Source organism: Mesoplodon bidens, assembly GCF_964165515.1.
Source record: "Mesoplodon bidens genome assembly, chromosome: 17".
Taxonomy (NCBI): Eukaryota; Metazoa; Chordata; class Mammalia; order Artiodactyla; family Ziphiidae; genus Mesoplodon; species Mesoplodon bidens.
This window is the reverse complement of record NC_138174.1, coordinates 50,129,283-50,145,214: the sequence shown is the minus strand read 5'-3', so window position 1 is coordinate 50,145,214 and position 15,932 is coordinate 50,129,283. Positions and strand designations below refer to the sequence as shown.

Sequence of the window (15,932 nt, the reverse complement as noted above, 5' to 3'; positions counted from 1 at the left end):
CTCCAAGTGACCTAGCCTTATGACTTTTTTATTTGGTCACAGCTTCCACTACATTAGTTACCAAGTGGTAAGGACCTGACCTCTGTAGCATCTAGAGTCTCTCCCTTCTCCTCCTCCTCAAATCCTTCCCTTTTCCTCTTCCTCCTCCTCCTCCTCTTCACCTTTTATCTTTGTTATAGCAGTAGCATCCTTTTGCTGGATCATTAAACTATGCTTTTCATTCAGGTCTCTGAGCTCCTTGAGGAAAACAACTGTCCTTTTCATCTTATGTCTTTAGTACCTAGCAGTGTGCACTTCAGCATGGTAGATGTAAAAAAATATTAAATGAGATGAAAATACATTTTCCTCGGTTTGGGTTTCTTCCATTAATTCTTATTCTTTGCCACATTAAAAATTTCTTTTCTCAAAGTCATTCAGGGGCTTCCTTTTGCTTAAAGAATAATTTGGTCTTCGGGCTGTGATGTTATGAAAAACTGGCTGCTGGATATGAGAAGTGTATGAGTTGGGGTTTTCCTGTAGTAATTTAGTAAAAATGGACTCCTGACCCAACCTTTTTGCACTGTAGCCCTGACTACTACAAAGAGTAGATTTTTCTGGGAAAGGAACATAACTGGTATTTATTGGCAGCCCCACTGTTACATAAAGTTTTAAAGATTTCATTTGATGGCTTTTTACAATTTTTAAATTTTATAAAAGTGTTTGCAGAATTCACACTTCAACAATAATTTAATGTGTATCTCTAGGCTATCCGGTATTTTGCTGTCATGTCAATAGCTATATTGTATGTTAGTATCTTATATGTACATCTAGAGTATACTGTTTCATAGAAAGTTTATACAAGAATTATTCATTCACTTTGGAAGTACCTATTTTTAATACCTTTATATGTTCTAAAATATGAACTTCCAGAATTCTTTTATTCTCCTTTTTTCTCTTACATTTTTAGGAATAAGAAAATGTTAAATAAGAAGAAGTTGAAAAGAAAACAGAAGAGCAAATCAAAAGTGAAGACAAGAAGCAAGGTAAAACTGTTAGCAATTTATAGCGATTAAGCACGTTTTTATTAATTTGAATAAAAATGCCAGAATTAAAAAGGTAATTTTAATTTTGGTAAGAGGTAAGAGGTACAAACTACTATGTATAAAATAAACAAGCTGCAAGGACATATAGTACAATACAGGGAATATAGCCAGTACTTTATAATAACTATAAGTGGAATATAACCTTTAAAAATTGTGAATCACTGTGTTGTACACCTGAAACTTGTGTAATATTGTACATCAACGATACCTCAATAAAAAAAATAAGGTATGAGTATAATTAGCAAACCATTTTCTGTGTGCTAAAGTAATTTTTTAAAAACCCTTATTATTTGGTCACACTGTTAAGTTTCATCTTTTTGGCATTTTTTTTTTTTGACCAGCAACCTGGAAGTTATTATCTGCGTGCTGAAAATTATTTATTATTTATTTTTGTTTTCTTTGATCAGTCCTTTGGGGGAAGAAGATATCTATTTCTCTTCTCTTTTTTCACTCTGATTACATGTACTGGAAACTGAGTAAAATTGGCCTGTGAGTTGGGACTTGGATTTGGGTTTGTCTCATACTTATGCATACATTATGAATTAGAGAATATCTTGGTGCATCTATAGACTTTTGACTGTTCTGAGCTTCTTTAGATTGTTGGTGGCTGTACAAAATAAAAGGCAATAGAGAATATTTGAATTAGGGATCAAGGATCTGTTCTTCTACCCAATGCAGATATCTTCTCTATAAAATCCATCTAGTTTTTTCTTAAACATTTTCAGGGACCAGATACCGCTTTTTATAAGAGAATCTCTTTTCTAATGAACAGTAGTAAGAAACTTAAGACAGGAGGAAGAGAGCAATCATACTTGTGATTTCTGAAGAGCTCCACTTTTGGTTATAGAAACAGTCACTTAGCTTGGGTTGTATATCATGTAAGTTCTAGAGACAATTGTTTCCTGCACTTTGTAATGAGTATTTTTGCTCTTGTAACTGAGAGAAATCTACTTTCAAGTAGTGAACCAAACATAGAAGTATACGGGATGGAATTGATCAGTTGGACCCAGGGATTATAATAATGTCATCAAATCTTGCTTCTCTTTTCCTCTGAGTGTGGGTTTATTGCCTGTGGCTGAGGACTAAGGCTGCTGGCAGCTCCAGCTTTATTTTCTTTAAGCAAAAGGCGATTTCTTCTGTTAGTTGTGGCAGAAAACCTTGGATGGGGTTTTTTTTTTTTTTTTTTTTTCCATTTTTTTTTAAGTTTATTTATTCATTTTTTTAATTAGTTTCTGCTTTATAACAAAGTGAATCAGTCATACATATACATCTGTTCCCACATCCCTTCCCTCATGCATCTCCCTCCCTCCCACCCTCCCCATCCCACCCCTCCAGGCGGTCACAAAGCACCGAGCTGATCTCCCTGTGCTCTGCGGCTGCTTCCCACTATCTATCTACCTGACGTTTGGTAGTGTATACACGTCCATGCCTCTCTTTCGCCTTGTCACAGCCCACCCTTCCCCCTCCCCATATCCTCAAGTCCATTCTCAAGTAGGTCTGCGTCTTCATTCCCGTTTTGCCCCTAGGTTCTTCATGACATTTTTTTTTTAAATTCCGTATATATGTGTTAGCATACGGTATTTGTCTTTCTCTTTCTGACTAACTTCACTCTGTATGACAGACTCTAGGTCTATCCACCTCATTACAAATAGCTCAGTTTCGTTTCTTTTTATGGCTGAGTAATATTCCATTGTATATATGTGCCACATCTTCTTTATCCATTCATCCGATGATGGACACTTAGGTTGTTTCCAGCTCCGGGCTATTGTGAATAGAGCTGCAATGAACATTTTGGTACATGTCTCTTTTTGAATTATGGTTTTCTCAGGGTATATGCCCAGTAGTGGGATTGCTGGGTCATATGGTAGTTCTATTTGTAGTTTTTTAAGGAACCTCCATACCGTTCTCCATAGTGGCTGTACCAATTCACATTCCCACCAGCAGTGCAAGAGTGTTCCCTTTTCTCCACACCCTCTCCAGCATTTATTGTTTCTAGATTTCTCTTTTTTTTTTTTTTAATTAGTTTCTGCTTTATAACAAAGTGAATCAGTCATACATATACATCTGTTCCCACATCCCTTCCCTCATGCATCTCCCTCCCTCCGACCTGCATCATTCACTTTGACCTGGAAGATGGGGTACTTTGATTGGTTAGACCGAGTTATGTTTGTAACCTTGTGATGGACTATAGGTGAGCACCCTGATTAGAAGGCTATGTGGAATGGGAGGGCTGGTTGCCCTAAGGGAAGTGTTGCTGGGTGGGCAGATAAATAATATATGTTCACTATATCATGTCGTACTACTGTTTTGGGGACAGAAGAGGGACGTGGAAAGCATTCTTACTATACTTGATATGTGAAAACCTTTAACAAGCAAATAGTCATTCAGATTTACAACTTCTACCCCTTTTCCACTTTTTGGTTCTGTGTGCAGAGTTGGAATATGGGAATATTGAAAATCTTTTAAAGCCCTTTTTAAGGTTTCATTTGTTGATTTTCCTAAAAGTGGTGGCATGTGATATCCAGGAAGATATGGGAAGTCAAGCTCTTTCTTCCACTTCAGTTCTGTCTCTAACTAGCTTTGCTCCCTTCATAATTCATCTTTCTTCTGTTGGCCTTCAGGTTTTATATCTGCTTTTTTAGGAGCAGCTTGTGATAAGACTGATATAAAAAAACTTCATTTACACCTCAGACTTTAATTGCACAGTGACTCTGTGCAGGCCTTGTGCTTGGTATTTGGGATGCAAAGATGAGTAAGAAACATTTACTGCTCATAAAATGGTGGTGTTAGTCTCTTTGCTCTCTATTACTGTTTTTGGAGTATTTTTTATCCACTCTCTTTTTATAAAAGTTATTTTTAAAATGCCATTTAGCTATACTTCTTCATCTCCTTTATTGCTGTCATTGACCCCTCTATTTCTCCATTAGCCATCTCCTTCATTTACTTTCCTTCTTATCCAGTATAGGTACGACGGTATTTTTAGAAAAATTCTTGCTTAATCTCCTGTATTAGTTCTTTATGGCTGCTGTAACAAATTACACAAACTTTATGGCTTAAAACAATACAAATTATCTTATGGTTCTGGAAGTCTGAAATCTAAAATGGATCTCACTGGGCTAAAATCAAAGTGTCAGCAAGACTATCTTCTTCCTGGAGGCTCTAGAAGAGAATTCATTGCCTTGCCTTGTTCGGCTTCTAGAACCTGCCTGCATTCCTGGGGTTGTGCTTCCTTCCATCTTGCCACCCTCTCCCATTTATAAGGACCCTTGGGATTACTTTGGGCCTACCTAGATAATCCATAAAATCCCCCATCTCAAAATTCTTAATTTAATCGTATCTGCAGGCTCCCTTTTGCCATGTAAAATGACATATTCTCAGGTTCTAGGGATTAGGGGGTAGATATTTTTGGAGGCCATTATTCTGCCTACTGCATCTTCCTTTCCCTCATGTACATTTGTTGGATTTATCTGACAAAACTCAGTCCTGTACAGATCCAGCCATCTTTCCCTCTTTCCCTGCAGGTGAGTACCGTGTACTGCTAAAAGGAGTTAAACAAGAGTTTATTGATACCAGTACAGTTTCATGATTACCAGTATCAAATGGACCATCCATAGCCAGACTATCTTCTTGTTTTTTCTGGTCAGATAGTTCTTCCAATTTTCCTCTGGCTATTTCAGACCTTTGCCACTCTCCTCAGACTTCTGATAAATTCTGCTCTCCAGCAAAAGACTTCACTTCCTTATAAGAGAAGTAAAATCCGTTACCCAGGAAACTTCCTCAGCATCCTGCTACCAAATGTATCTGTCTTAGATCAGGTTCCTTAATAGTAGAACCTGAGACAGGGATATAAAGTGTACAATTCAGTGAGTTTTGAAAGATACAATCAAGGTTTAGAAATTTTCCATCATCCCCAAGGCTTTCCTCATCCTCTGCTGCATTCCATCCCTCCTTACAGCCCTAGCTGTACACAACCACAGGTATACTTTATGTCATTATAGATTATTTTTCATATTCTAGAATTTCATATAAATGAGATCATACTGGCTCTACTATTGTATCTGGCTTCTTTCCCTCAGCATAATGATTTTGAGTTGTGTTGATGTAGTTGTATATATTAATATAGTCTTTCCTTTTTTTTTTTTCTGATTAGTATCCCATTGTTTGGGTATATCCCAATTTGTTAATCTGTTCATCTGTTGATGGACATGTTGGTGTTGTTTCCAATTTCTGTCCCTTGCAAATAAAACTGCTATGAACAATTTGTGTACTAGTCTTTGTGTGGGTATAAGTTTTTGTTTTGGGGGGAGGGTAAATACCTAGGAGTGGGAGGATTAAGTGATGTTTTCTTCGATGATTTGCCAGAAGGACTCATAAGACTCGAAAGCAATTTATACTAATGGCTACGATTCATTACAACAAAAAGTACAGAGTAAACAGCAGGAAAAATAAATGTGTTGGTGGTTAGGGAGTAATGGCCTAGGCCTCCTGGTCCTTCCTCGTGTGAGACACAGGACGTGCTTTCTCTCCGGTGGTGAACTGCAGGAATATGTGTGGAATGTTTCTGTCCAGGGAAGCCCGTTTGAGTCTCAGGATCTGAGACTTTTATGGGGATCTGGTCACATAGACACATCCTGATATGCAGCCAGCCATAGCAAGTGAAACATGGGTTCACATCGTCAGTCATGATGTTTCTGCAAAGCAGTTGGGCAAGCCAGTGGGTATGGTTGCTCTAGGAGTATGTAACAAAATCATCAATACCTAATATAAAGGAAACTCTAAAGACCACATTCTTAAGTACTGGCCAGGGGGCAGTGATGGTTCCCTTGGAGAAAGTAAGCAGTGTTAACTCAGTGTTAACTCTTCTTCACACGTGGCATAGTAGATGAATGTTCAGCTTTTTGAGAAACTGAGAACTGTTTCCAAAGTGATTATTCCATTTTACTGTTCCACCAGTAGTGTATGAGAAGTCCAGTTGCTTCACATCTTTGCAAACACATGATCTTGTTAGCTTTTCAAATTGTAGTCATTCTTTTTTTTAAATACATTAATTTTATTCTTTTGTAAAAGAAAGGGGCATTTAGAATCATAGATGAAAATGAATGATTTTAAAGCAGTTAAAATTATTTCCTAGGGAATAATTATGGTCAAAGTTTGTATGCTAGGAAAAAAAAATACTCCTGAAAAGATATCACTGTTTTTCACTCTGTAAACGCGTTACACGGAATTTTAGTCATTCTGATAAGTATATAGGGGTATCTCACTGGTGTTTTACTGTGCTTTTCTCTCATGACTAATGTTGTGAGCATCATAATCATCATGTGATGTGCCTTTCACCAGTTATGTCTTTTTATTGTGAAATCTCTTCAACTCGTTTCCCCTTTTTATAATTGTCTTCTTATTGAATTCTCAGAGTACTTTATACATTTTAGATATTTATACATTTTAGATTCCTTTGTCAGCTGTGTTGCAAATAATTTCTCCTCTTCTATGGTTTGCCTTTTTTTGTTTTTGTAGAGTGCTTTATGAGAGCAAAGGTTTTTAAGTTTTATAAATTTAATGAATTGATTTTTTTTTATGATTCATGTGTTCTAAGTCTTTGTCTACCCAAAGGTCACATAGATTTTCTTCTATATTTTCTTCTACAGATTTTATAGTTTTAGTTGTTACATGTAGGTCTGTGATCCATTTCAAGTTAATTTTTGTGTATGGTATGAGATAAAGGTTGATGTTCATTTTTTCACATGTTGGTATTCAGTTGATCCAGTATCATTTCTTAAAAAGACATCTTTTCCCATTGAATCATCCTGGCATCTTTGTAAAAAATCAGGTGACTATTTGTTTAAGCCTATTTCTGGAATTTATTTTGTTTAATTAATCTATATGTTTACCTTTATACCAGTACTGTACTGTCTTCATTACAGTAGTTTTGAAATAGGTCATATGTTTTTAACTGTGGTCTTTTTAAAAAAAATTGCTATAGTTAATTTAGGTTCTTTACGTTTCTATATATAAATTTTAGAATCAACTTGTAAATTTCCATTTTTAGAAAGCCTCTGGAATTTTTATTGGGATTTCACTGAATATAGGTTTGGGGAAGAATTGCCATTTTAATGATATGGAATCTTCTCATTGATGAACATGGTCTCTCTCTCTCCATTTATTTGTCTTCTTTAATTTCTCTCAGCAACATTATTTTGGTTTTCAGTGAGAGATTGTACATAATTTTATTAAATTTAACTAATAATTATATATTTTCGATGTTATTGTAAATGCTGTTATTTAAAAATTTTGTTTTAATTTTGAGATTGTAATGTAAACGCAGTTGTAGGAAATAATACAGAGAGATCCTGTGTACCCTTTACCCATTTTCTCCCATTGGTAAGGTATAGCATAACTATAGTAAATATCACTACTAGGAAATCAACATTGATACAGCCTACAGATCTTATTTAGATTTCACCAGTTTTACATGCACTCATTTGTGTGTATTTAGTTTTAGGCAGTTTTGTCATGTGTGGGTGTTTGTGACCATTACTACAGTGAAGATGTAGAACAGTTCCATCAGAAGGGTCCATTGTACTACTTTTATATAAACAAAGACATCTCCAAACCTCACCCTCTCCCTAGCCTCTGCAAACTACAAATCTGTTCTCCATCTGTGTAATTTGTCATTTCAAGAATGTTATATAAATGGACTCATGCAGTATGTAACCTTTTGGGACTGGTTATTTTCCACTTAGCATAATTTTGAGATTCATCCAAGTTGTTGCATATACCAAGCTTGCATCTTTTATTGCTGAGTAAGCATTCCATGGCATGGATATACCACAGTTTGCTTAACCCTTCATTCATTAAATGACATCTGAGTTGTTTCCAGTTTTGATTATTTTGAATAAAGCTTCTATGAATGTTCATGTGCTGGTGTTTGTATGAACATAAGTTTTCATTTCTCTGGTATAAATGCCTAAGAGTGCAATTGCTGGATTATACTGTAAGTACATGTTTAATTTTCTAAGAAAAAGCTGTACTTTTTCTAGTCTCTGTATCATTTTACATTCCCATCAGCAATGTATGAGAGATCCAGTTTCTCCACATCTTCACCAGTATTTGTCGGTGTCACTATTTTTTACTCAAGCCTTTCTGATAGGTGTGTACTAATCTCATTTTATTTTAATTTGTATTTCCCTAATGGCTCATGATACTGAACTTTTTTTCATGTGCTTATCTGCCTTCTGTATATCTTCTTCAGTGACATGTCTGTTCATGTCTTTTGCCCATTTTCTAATTGGGCTGCTTGCTTGTTTGTTTTCTACTCTCTGAGTTTTGAGAATTCTTTATATATGCTGGATGCTAGTCATTTGTCAGATACGTGGTTTGCAAACATTTTCTCCCAGTCTGTAACTTTACTGCTACTAGTTTTAAAACTACATATTTTGATTGTTTACTCCTAGGATATAGATATATTATTCATTTTTATAGATTTATTTGGTACCCTGTGATTTTGCTAAATCCACACATTATTACTAGTGACATTTTTTTTGCAGACTTAAGATTCTTTTTTATGTCTCCTACAAATAAACACATTTGATTTCTAGGAGATAACTTTTTCTTTCTAACTATACCTTTTATTTCTTTTTCTTGGGTTACTGCACTGGATAGCATATCTAGCACAATGTTGAGTCTGATTGCTGAGAGTAGATATCTTGCCCTTGTTTGCAATCTAGGGTGAAGGCATTCAGTCTTTTACTATGTTAGCTGTGTGTTTTTCATACATAGCCTTAATCCAGTTTTGGAATTCTCTTCTGTTCCTAATTTACTTAGGCTTTTGTCATGAATGGGTATTTGATTTTTGTCAAATGCTTCGTCCATGTTTATTTACAGTGTCTTTTTTTTTTTTTCTCTCTTACTTTTGTTGGTATGGATTTTGGATTGCTTTTCCATTGTTGTACATCCTTGTTTTTGATTTGATCTTGATGTATCATCTTTTTAAGAGTATTGTTGGATTTGAATTATTAATATTTGTTTTTAATATCTCTGGAAGACATATTTACATGTTATATGTCGGTTAACTTTAGTATACTTTGACTTAACAAGAAGTACTCCATGTTTTTCCTAATTATTTATGGAAGAAGGGTAGAATTTTGAGACTAAATGTTCTTGGTACTCAAAGTGTCATTTTATTTATCTTGGATACTTGTTGGACATACTCTAATTGTTGGAATTTGCATTTGTAGACTATCTTAAACTAGTTCTGTATATTTATGATGTAAATGTTTATCTCAAAAATGTGGTTGGAGTCTGATGAATAAAATGGTGGACCAAAATAGAAATTGAGTATTTAGTTGTTTTTTTTTGTTTGTTTGTTTGGCTGTGTTGGGTCTTCGTTGCCGTGCACGGGCTTTCTCTAGCTGCGGTGAGTGGGGGCTACTCTTCTTTGCGGTGTACAGCTTCCCATTGCGGTGGCTTCTCTTATTGCGGAGCACGGGCTCTAGGCATGCGGGCTTCAGTAGTTGCAGCACGTGGGCCCTAGAGCACGTGGGCTTCAGTAGTTGTGGCGCATGGGCTTAATTGCTCCGCGGCATGTGGGATCTTCCCAGACCAGGGATTGAACCCGTGTCCCCTGCCTTGGCAGGCAGATTCTTTACCACTGCGCCACCAGGGAAGTCCTGAGCATTTAGTTTTAACAATTAAAGTACCAAACATGTGATTTGTAGTACCTATTAAGACAGATAGCTAAGAGAGAGCTTTCAGAAAGCATATGCCCATAATCTGTAGTTTTCTTAGCATTACCATTATTTGAATGAGAATGAAATTAGAATTGACTAAAGTTAAGGGTTTAGTTTTTTTTTTTTTTAGTCCTAATTTCTGTTTAAGGCCCTATATCTACTTTTGAAAGAAATCAAAATGTAATTCAACATTTGTGGTAAGCCTTTGAGACTCTGCAGTACATCTGGTGTCCCTTAGAAAAGCAACAAATGAATATCCTTTGAATCCAGCAGTTAAGCTTTGTTGGCTCTTTTCCTATTGTGGGGTAAAAGGGTAGTCCTGATGAGTTTTTTGCTGGTGTCTTTCCAGCCCTTATCAGGTTGGTTATTGCTGTGTCACCTATGTGACTTCTACAAATCATCTAGCCTGTCTAATATTTAATTAAAAAAAAAAGAGAATTGATGATGATGGAAAGGAATATAAAATTGAAATATTATATCCTGTATTTCAGTCTGAAAACTTGGAGAATACAGTAATCATACCAGATATCAAACTACATAGCAATCCTTCGGCATTTAATATTTATTGCAATGTACGCCATTGCGTTCTGGAATGGCAGAAAAAGGAAACATCATTGGCAGCTGCATCTAAGAACTCTGTGCAGAGTGGAGAATCAGATAGTGATGAAGAGGAGGAATCCAAAGAGCCCCCTATCAAACTTCCAAAGGTAAGTCACTAAGATCCACTTAGATGCATAACCTACAGGTGTTTGGGCTTTAATACATATGTTTGCATTGCTAAAATGCCTTGCTTTTAATAAAATTGCACACTGAAAATAACAGAGTCTATGGGTAAAAATAGGTTTGAGCTAGATCAGGAAAACTTTAGGCAGCTTTACAATTGGAGTGCTAACAAAGTCAATAATTGGTACCTCAGTGGGGAGTACTTGGAAAGCATAGGAAGGGAGTTCAGTGGCTTGGAGTCTGTTACAGGGGCTGTTAAAAATGTACAAAAGCAGTAGAGGGGAAATGGTGGCTTGCGGGCACTGAGCCATTGCAGATGGGAGTGGAACTCTGAGCCAGTGAGCTGCTATTAAGGTGGGCACAAGAGGAAGTGCAAATTACTACAAGCCAAGAGCCACGAAAAGCTGGGGACTCATCCCTCCCTCTGGGTACAGGTATACATTTTAATTTTTCTTGAAATAGAGCTAGAAGTGCTCCTGGTTGTGCAGCAGCTGAGCTGAGAGCTTTTGCCTTTTCTGCCTAAGGTTAACTGTACTCTTGCTATCCTGGCTCCCTTTGCCTAGGAAAAAAATTACATATGAACCAATTCTGCATTGTTCTGATATCACTCCCATATTTACCAGAGGCGTATAATCTAATTGGTGTTATAGAAACGTGTATTGAAGTAGAACAAACTGTTCTTAAGGTACTCTGTTCTATTTAAGCATTTCTATATTTCAAGACTATAATGTTACTTTATATATGTATTTTTCTATATAGTATGTATAGTTAGAATTTCTAACAAAAGAATGGGTAAAAATATAAACATTTTAAAATGGTACCTTTATCATAAATAATTTAGTGCATTTGTTTTTTTCTAAATACAGACATTCTGAAATGATTTCCTTTATCATAAATGATTTGTGTATATTGTCTTTTTACTAAATGGATACCTTAAAATTGTGCCTTGAAAACTTCTTTATATGCATACGTAAGATATCATGTAAATACTTACTTTACTACTTGGAAATAGCAGCCAGATAGAGGCTGTGTTCCTGATCTGTTTATTTTGTACATTTCATGGTGGCTCTTCATAAGTTCACCACTGTCCTTTATCATTGCTGTCAGGTTCTTCTCACCTTATTCTCAGCAGTTCACTTGCTTCCTGTTTCATAGAGCAGTAGAGGTTTTGTGAAGTTCCTCAGCCTCTTAAATCAGCCACCTTCAAATGTCCTTATCTCCTCTTGGGACCCTTTTCCCCTTAGTCGTTTTCTCTCCAGTGTCCTTAACTGTACCTTCTCTACTAGCTTCTTTCTTCAACTTAAAACAAACAGGCTCATCTTTTCCATATAAGTTTCTCCAGGTAAAGAGCATGGTCTCTAATTCTGATTTCTTATGCTTAATTAGGGGAGGTTGAGGAAAACTACATTGTTAAGTTAGGATATGGGGATATGAAGGAATCAAGTATACTTTTGTTATAAGAATTCCATTCTGTGTGTGGGTGAGTCCCACTGTACTACAGTAATCACTCAGCTTAGGTTCAACATTAGGAAGGAAAATAAAGACCCAGAGAAACCTTTCACACAGGTATGCAGATTTTGAATAATAAACTATAGTCAATTTAAAAGATACTGCACAATCAAGAACAACTGATTCTTAGGCTGTTTTAAAACATCAGGATGAATGAGTGTTAAAGAAATAAGATGTCAGGCATTCTTAAGACAGTGGATTTTTAGCATGATTAACAGAGTTAAAAGATGCAGAGTCAAAAAGGGATCTTGAAAAGAAAAGTAGAAGAAAAGCAAATAGCTCAAGTAATTAATATTGAGTTTTCCATCAAGTACTGACCTGTCAGGAAACAGAGTATAGTGATGAATATGGGAAGTAGAGTCAAACTGCCTGAGTTCAAACACTTGCCATTAAAAATACTAGCTGTGTGATGCTGCGAACGTTGTTTAACCTCTCTCTGCCTCAGTTTTGTCATCTATGAAATGGGGATAATGCCTATCTCGTAGGTAGTGGTGAGGATTCAAAGAGTTAATAAATGCACGTGTGCTCAATGAATGATAGCTGTAGTTGTAAGTATCAGGTGCAAACAGGAAAATGTGTAGGTCCAAATGAATTTCATTAGTTTTCAGGGAACTCATCAATTTATTAAGAAATACTTCATATCCAAGGAAATGAAACCTCTAGACAGTCAGTGAGATCAGAGAGGAAGGAGCAATGGGATGCCTTTATGCAGAGGTAGTCAGAGTGCCATGGGTGGGGGCAGGGCAGGGAGTGAAACTTCCAGGTCTTAGGCAGCAGTTTGCAGGGCACAGAAGAAGAGATGAAGCCTTGAGGATTTGCGGTGATGGGAGTGTGAGGGCAGGTGAGAAATGGGGACTTTTTCTTTTCCTTTTGACCATTTCTGTGCCTCTGCTCCAGATGCTCTTTCACGTCAGTTCCTCCCTTTTCTTTGTTGTTTCTCTCTTGCTTCTCCTGAATGTGTGGCTGTCACTTTCCTTTTTCTTGCAGATGTTTCTTTCTCTCCTGCTTCTTCTTTATTTCACATAATGAAGACAGTTTTTATTTGTTGTCAAGGTATAATTTTGATACAATTCTGTGTTTTCCCTTCTTGACTTTTAAAAGTTAGTTAAATTGGTTTTGACTCTGATGTAGACCTTGCTTGTCAGATTTTTTTGCTTTTTGTTTTTTGCTTTTGTTTTTTCCATTTAAAACAGTACTTTCTTACCCCCACCCGCTTAAAAGTATACCTTTCTTACCAAAAGCAGTTTTTACCCAGCTCAAACTGTCTTTCACTATCTGATTTCCAGATCTTCTAAAGCGCTCCAAATTTCATAGCTGCATAATTGTGAATAGTAACATTAAAATCCTAATATGAATGTTAGGATTCATACTTCCCATCCAAACTTATTTGAGGCTAGTCATGCCTCATATTTTGTTAAAAGATGTAGATGTACACAGATTCATTTATATACTTCTTAATTCAGTAAATTCAGTTTATAGCAGGCATTCTGTTAGGTCCTAAGAACAAAATGATGAGACACAGTCCCCACCGTAAAGAAAGTTATGTGTAGCAGGCATGTCCAGTGCCCTAAGGATTGATAGGGGTGTGCAAGGTATAGTGGAGCCCGGTGGAGTAAGGATGCAGCACTGACTGAAGATGCATGTGCAGGCAGGGAGAATGGCATCGTTACAAAAGCACAAGCGGTCAGCTTTGGCTAGAGTGGACTGGCTGAATGGGGCAAGAGGAGAGAACAGGATCATGGGCCTTAAATGTCATGCAGCCATTTTCAGATTTTGTCTGGTAAGTTGGAAATATGAAAGATTTTAAGCAAAAGACTATGATCAGACTTGTATTTTATTAAAGTTACTCGGGTGCTGGAAAGGCAGATCCACTAGAGGGTGGGGAGACTAGAGCAGAGGGACCAGTGAGGCAGTTATTGGAGTCGTCTGAAGTGTTCATGGGGGATGCAACAAGGGTAGTAGCAGTGTTTGGCATAAAAGAAATATTAAGGAAGTAGAATTGTCAGGAATTGTTAATTAGTTGGTTATGAAGGCTGAAAGAGAAGGTAGAATGTAAAAATATTTCTGGAGTTTCTAGGTGGTGATGCCATTTACTTAAAGAGAAAGAACTGGAGGAGAAACAGTGCTTTGTTGGAACGATGATTAAGTTTAGTTCTGGCCGTACTGAGCGTGAAGTAGCTGTGAGATGTCCGTTGCTCACTATGTGAGATTGAAGTTCAAAAGAAAGGTCCCAGCTAGGCATACAGTTTTGGGAGTTAGTGTGGTGACAGAAGTTGACACAAAATTCTGTTAGAGATGGAACAGTAGGTGGGATCCAGAACATTGTTTAAAAACTAAATTAGCTTTGAAAAGTTGTAAGAGCGCTTTTTCCTCTGGGTGTGAAGAGAAGGGAAGAAGGTGGTAGAAGTCGTAGATAAATTCGTGTGTTAGAGCCTAGGAGTTAGACATTTCACACCTGGATCTTCTGAGGAGCAGAATTCTTCTCCTCTTCCCACCCCCCCACCTTCCTCCTCTGCTGCGTCTGTTGCTGTTGCCTCTTCTTCCTCCCTTCTCTCACTCCTCTCTAGATTTTTATTTTTTATTATTTATAAATGATGTCTCTACCAAATATTTACTTTAGAGAAGAAAATTTTAAAGACAGTATACTTCACTCTGCAGTAATATGTAAATCTACTTTGGGTTTCCTTTTCAGCTTGTTCAAATGTTTTCTGTAAGTCTTAGAACTGATTCTAGGACTTTTTAATAGAAGAAATAATTTCTAATGGCAAAGAGTTTATTAATATTAAATCTAAATATGATGTGTCTAAACGCTTATGTTATTGTTTGTTAGTGAAATAATAATGCCACCTTTGGAAATGCGTGATTCGAGGAGAGAAAAATAAAACCTCAAAAGACTCTTTTTTTTCTTTTTTTTGGCCAAATATGTTTTTGCCTCACTTTTCTCAACAGTGACATTGGACTGCCTGTACCAGTTAATTATTTGGGTTTTGTATTCCTTCAAGTATAATAGAGAGCTTTCAGGATTTAATTGTTTGAAAACAACAGCAAAGATAACATTCAGTAAATTTACAAAAGACCATTTTCTGAAGAGACGTGGAAGACCGTGTGTTTGGTGGTTAGTTATAGTTTATCGTGGGACATATTGAGTGCTTAGTGTGTTATCTTATTATAATGAACTATTCTATTTAGCAGTCAAACTTATTAATCATTTATTTTGCTATTTATAAAGGCAGTGCATAATCAATGTAGATAATTTGAAAAAATGGAGAACATTTTTATAAAGAGGAAAAGAAAATTTTACATTAGAAGTTATTTCTGAAATCCTATTAACCAAAAATACCCACTGTAAACATTTTTGTACATGCACATTAAAAATATATTTATTTCTGCACAAATGAAATCATACTGTATTTGCAGTACTATATATTTTTTTTTCCTTATGCTCTTCCTTCCTAATATTGAGGGAGGAGGACATATAGTGTGTTCTCAGTGACTATAAGACAGGCTGCAAAGTGTAAAGTGCAGTTTCAAAGTTTGTACATATAGTAAAATACTCTCAGCCAAACCTCAGAAAAAAGTCTTAATTCACAACATGTTGTGCTCCTTTGCTCAATGATTCAAAGCTAAATATGATTGGAAAACTTGAGGTTGATTTTTATTTTGTTGTATATTGAATACATATCACAGTTCTGGAAATGAATTAGTTTTCCCCCTTATTAAAAAAAAAAAAATCCACACCGAACTAAGATACAGATGATAAGCGAGAATCACAGTGGTTAACCTAGACAGATGGGTAATTCCTTGTCTTGATCGTTTTGACTGACGTTTTATGAGTGTTTTTCACGAAAGCCATCTAGTGCTTTGCTCTTGGGTGGCCCACCTGAGTTACCTG

General features: G+C 36.2%; 1 protein-coding gene across 12 annotated transcripts in view; it reads left to right on the top strand.

The window, feature by feature from the left end:
- Positions 1-15,932, top strand: part of MYCBP2 (MYC binding protein 2) — a 266,977-nt gene that overhangs the window by 24,959 nt on the left and 226,086 nt on the right. For all 12 annotated transcript variants that reach the window (XM_081214828.1, XM_081214825.1, XM_081214831.1 and 9 more), the window contains exons 2-3: positions 947-1,022; positions 10,300-10,515. In XM_081214828.1, coding sequence (XP_081070954.1) covers positions 947-1,022; positions 10,300-10,515 — 292 coding nt within the window. The remainder of the gene's footprint in view (positions 1-946; positions 1,023-10,299; positions 10,516-15,932) is intronic.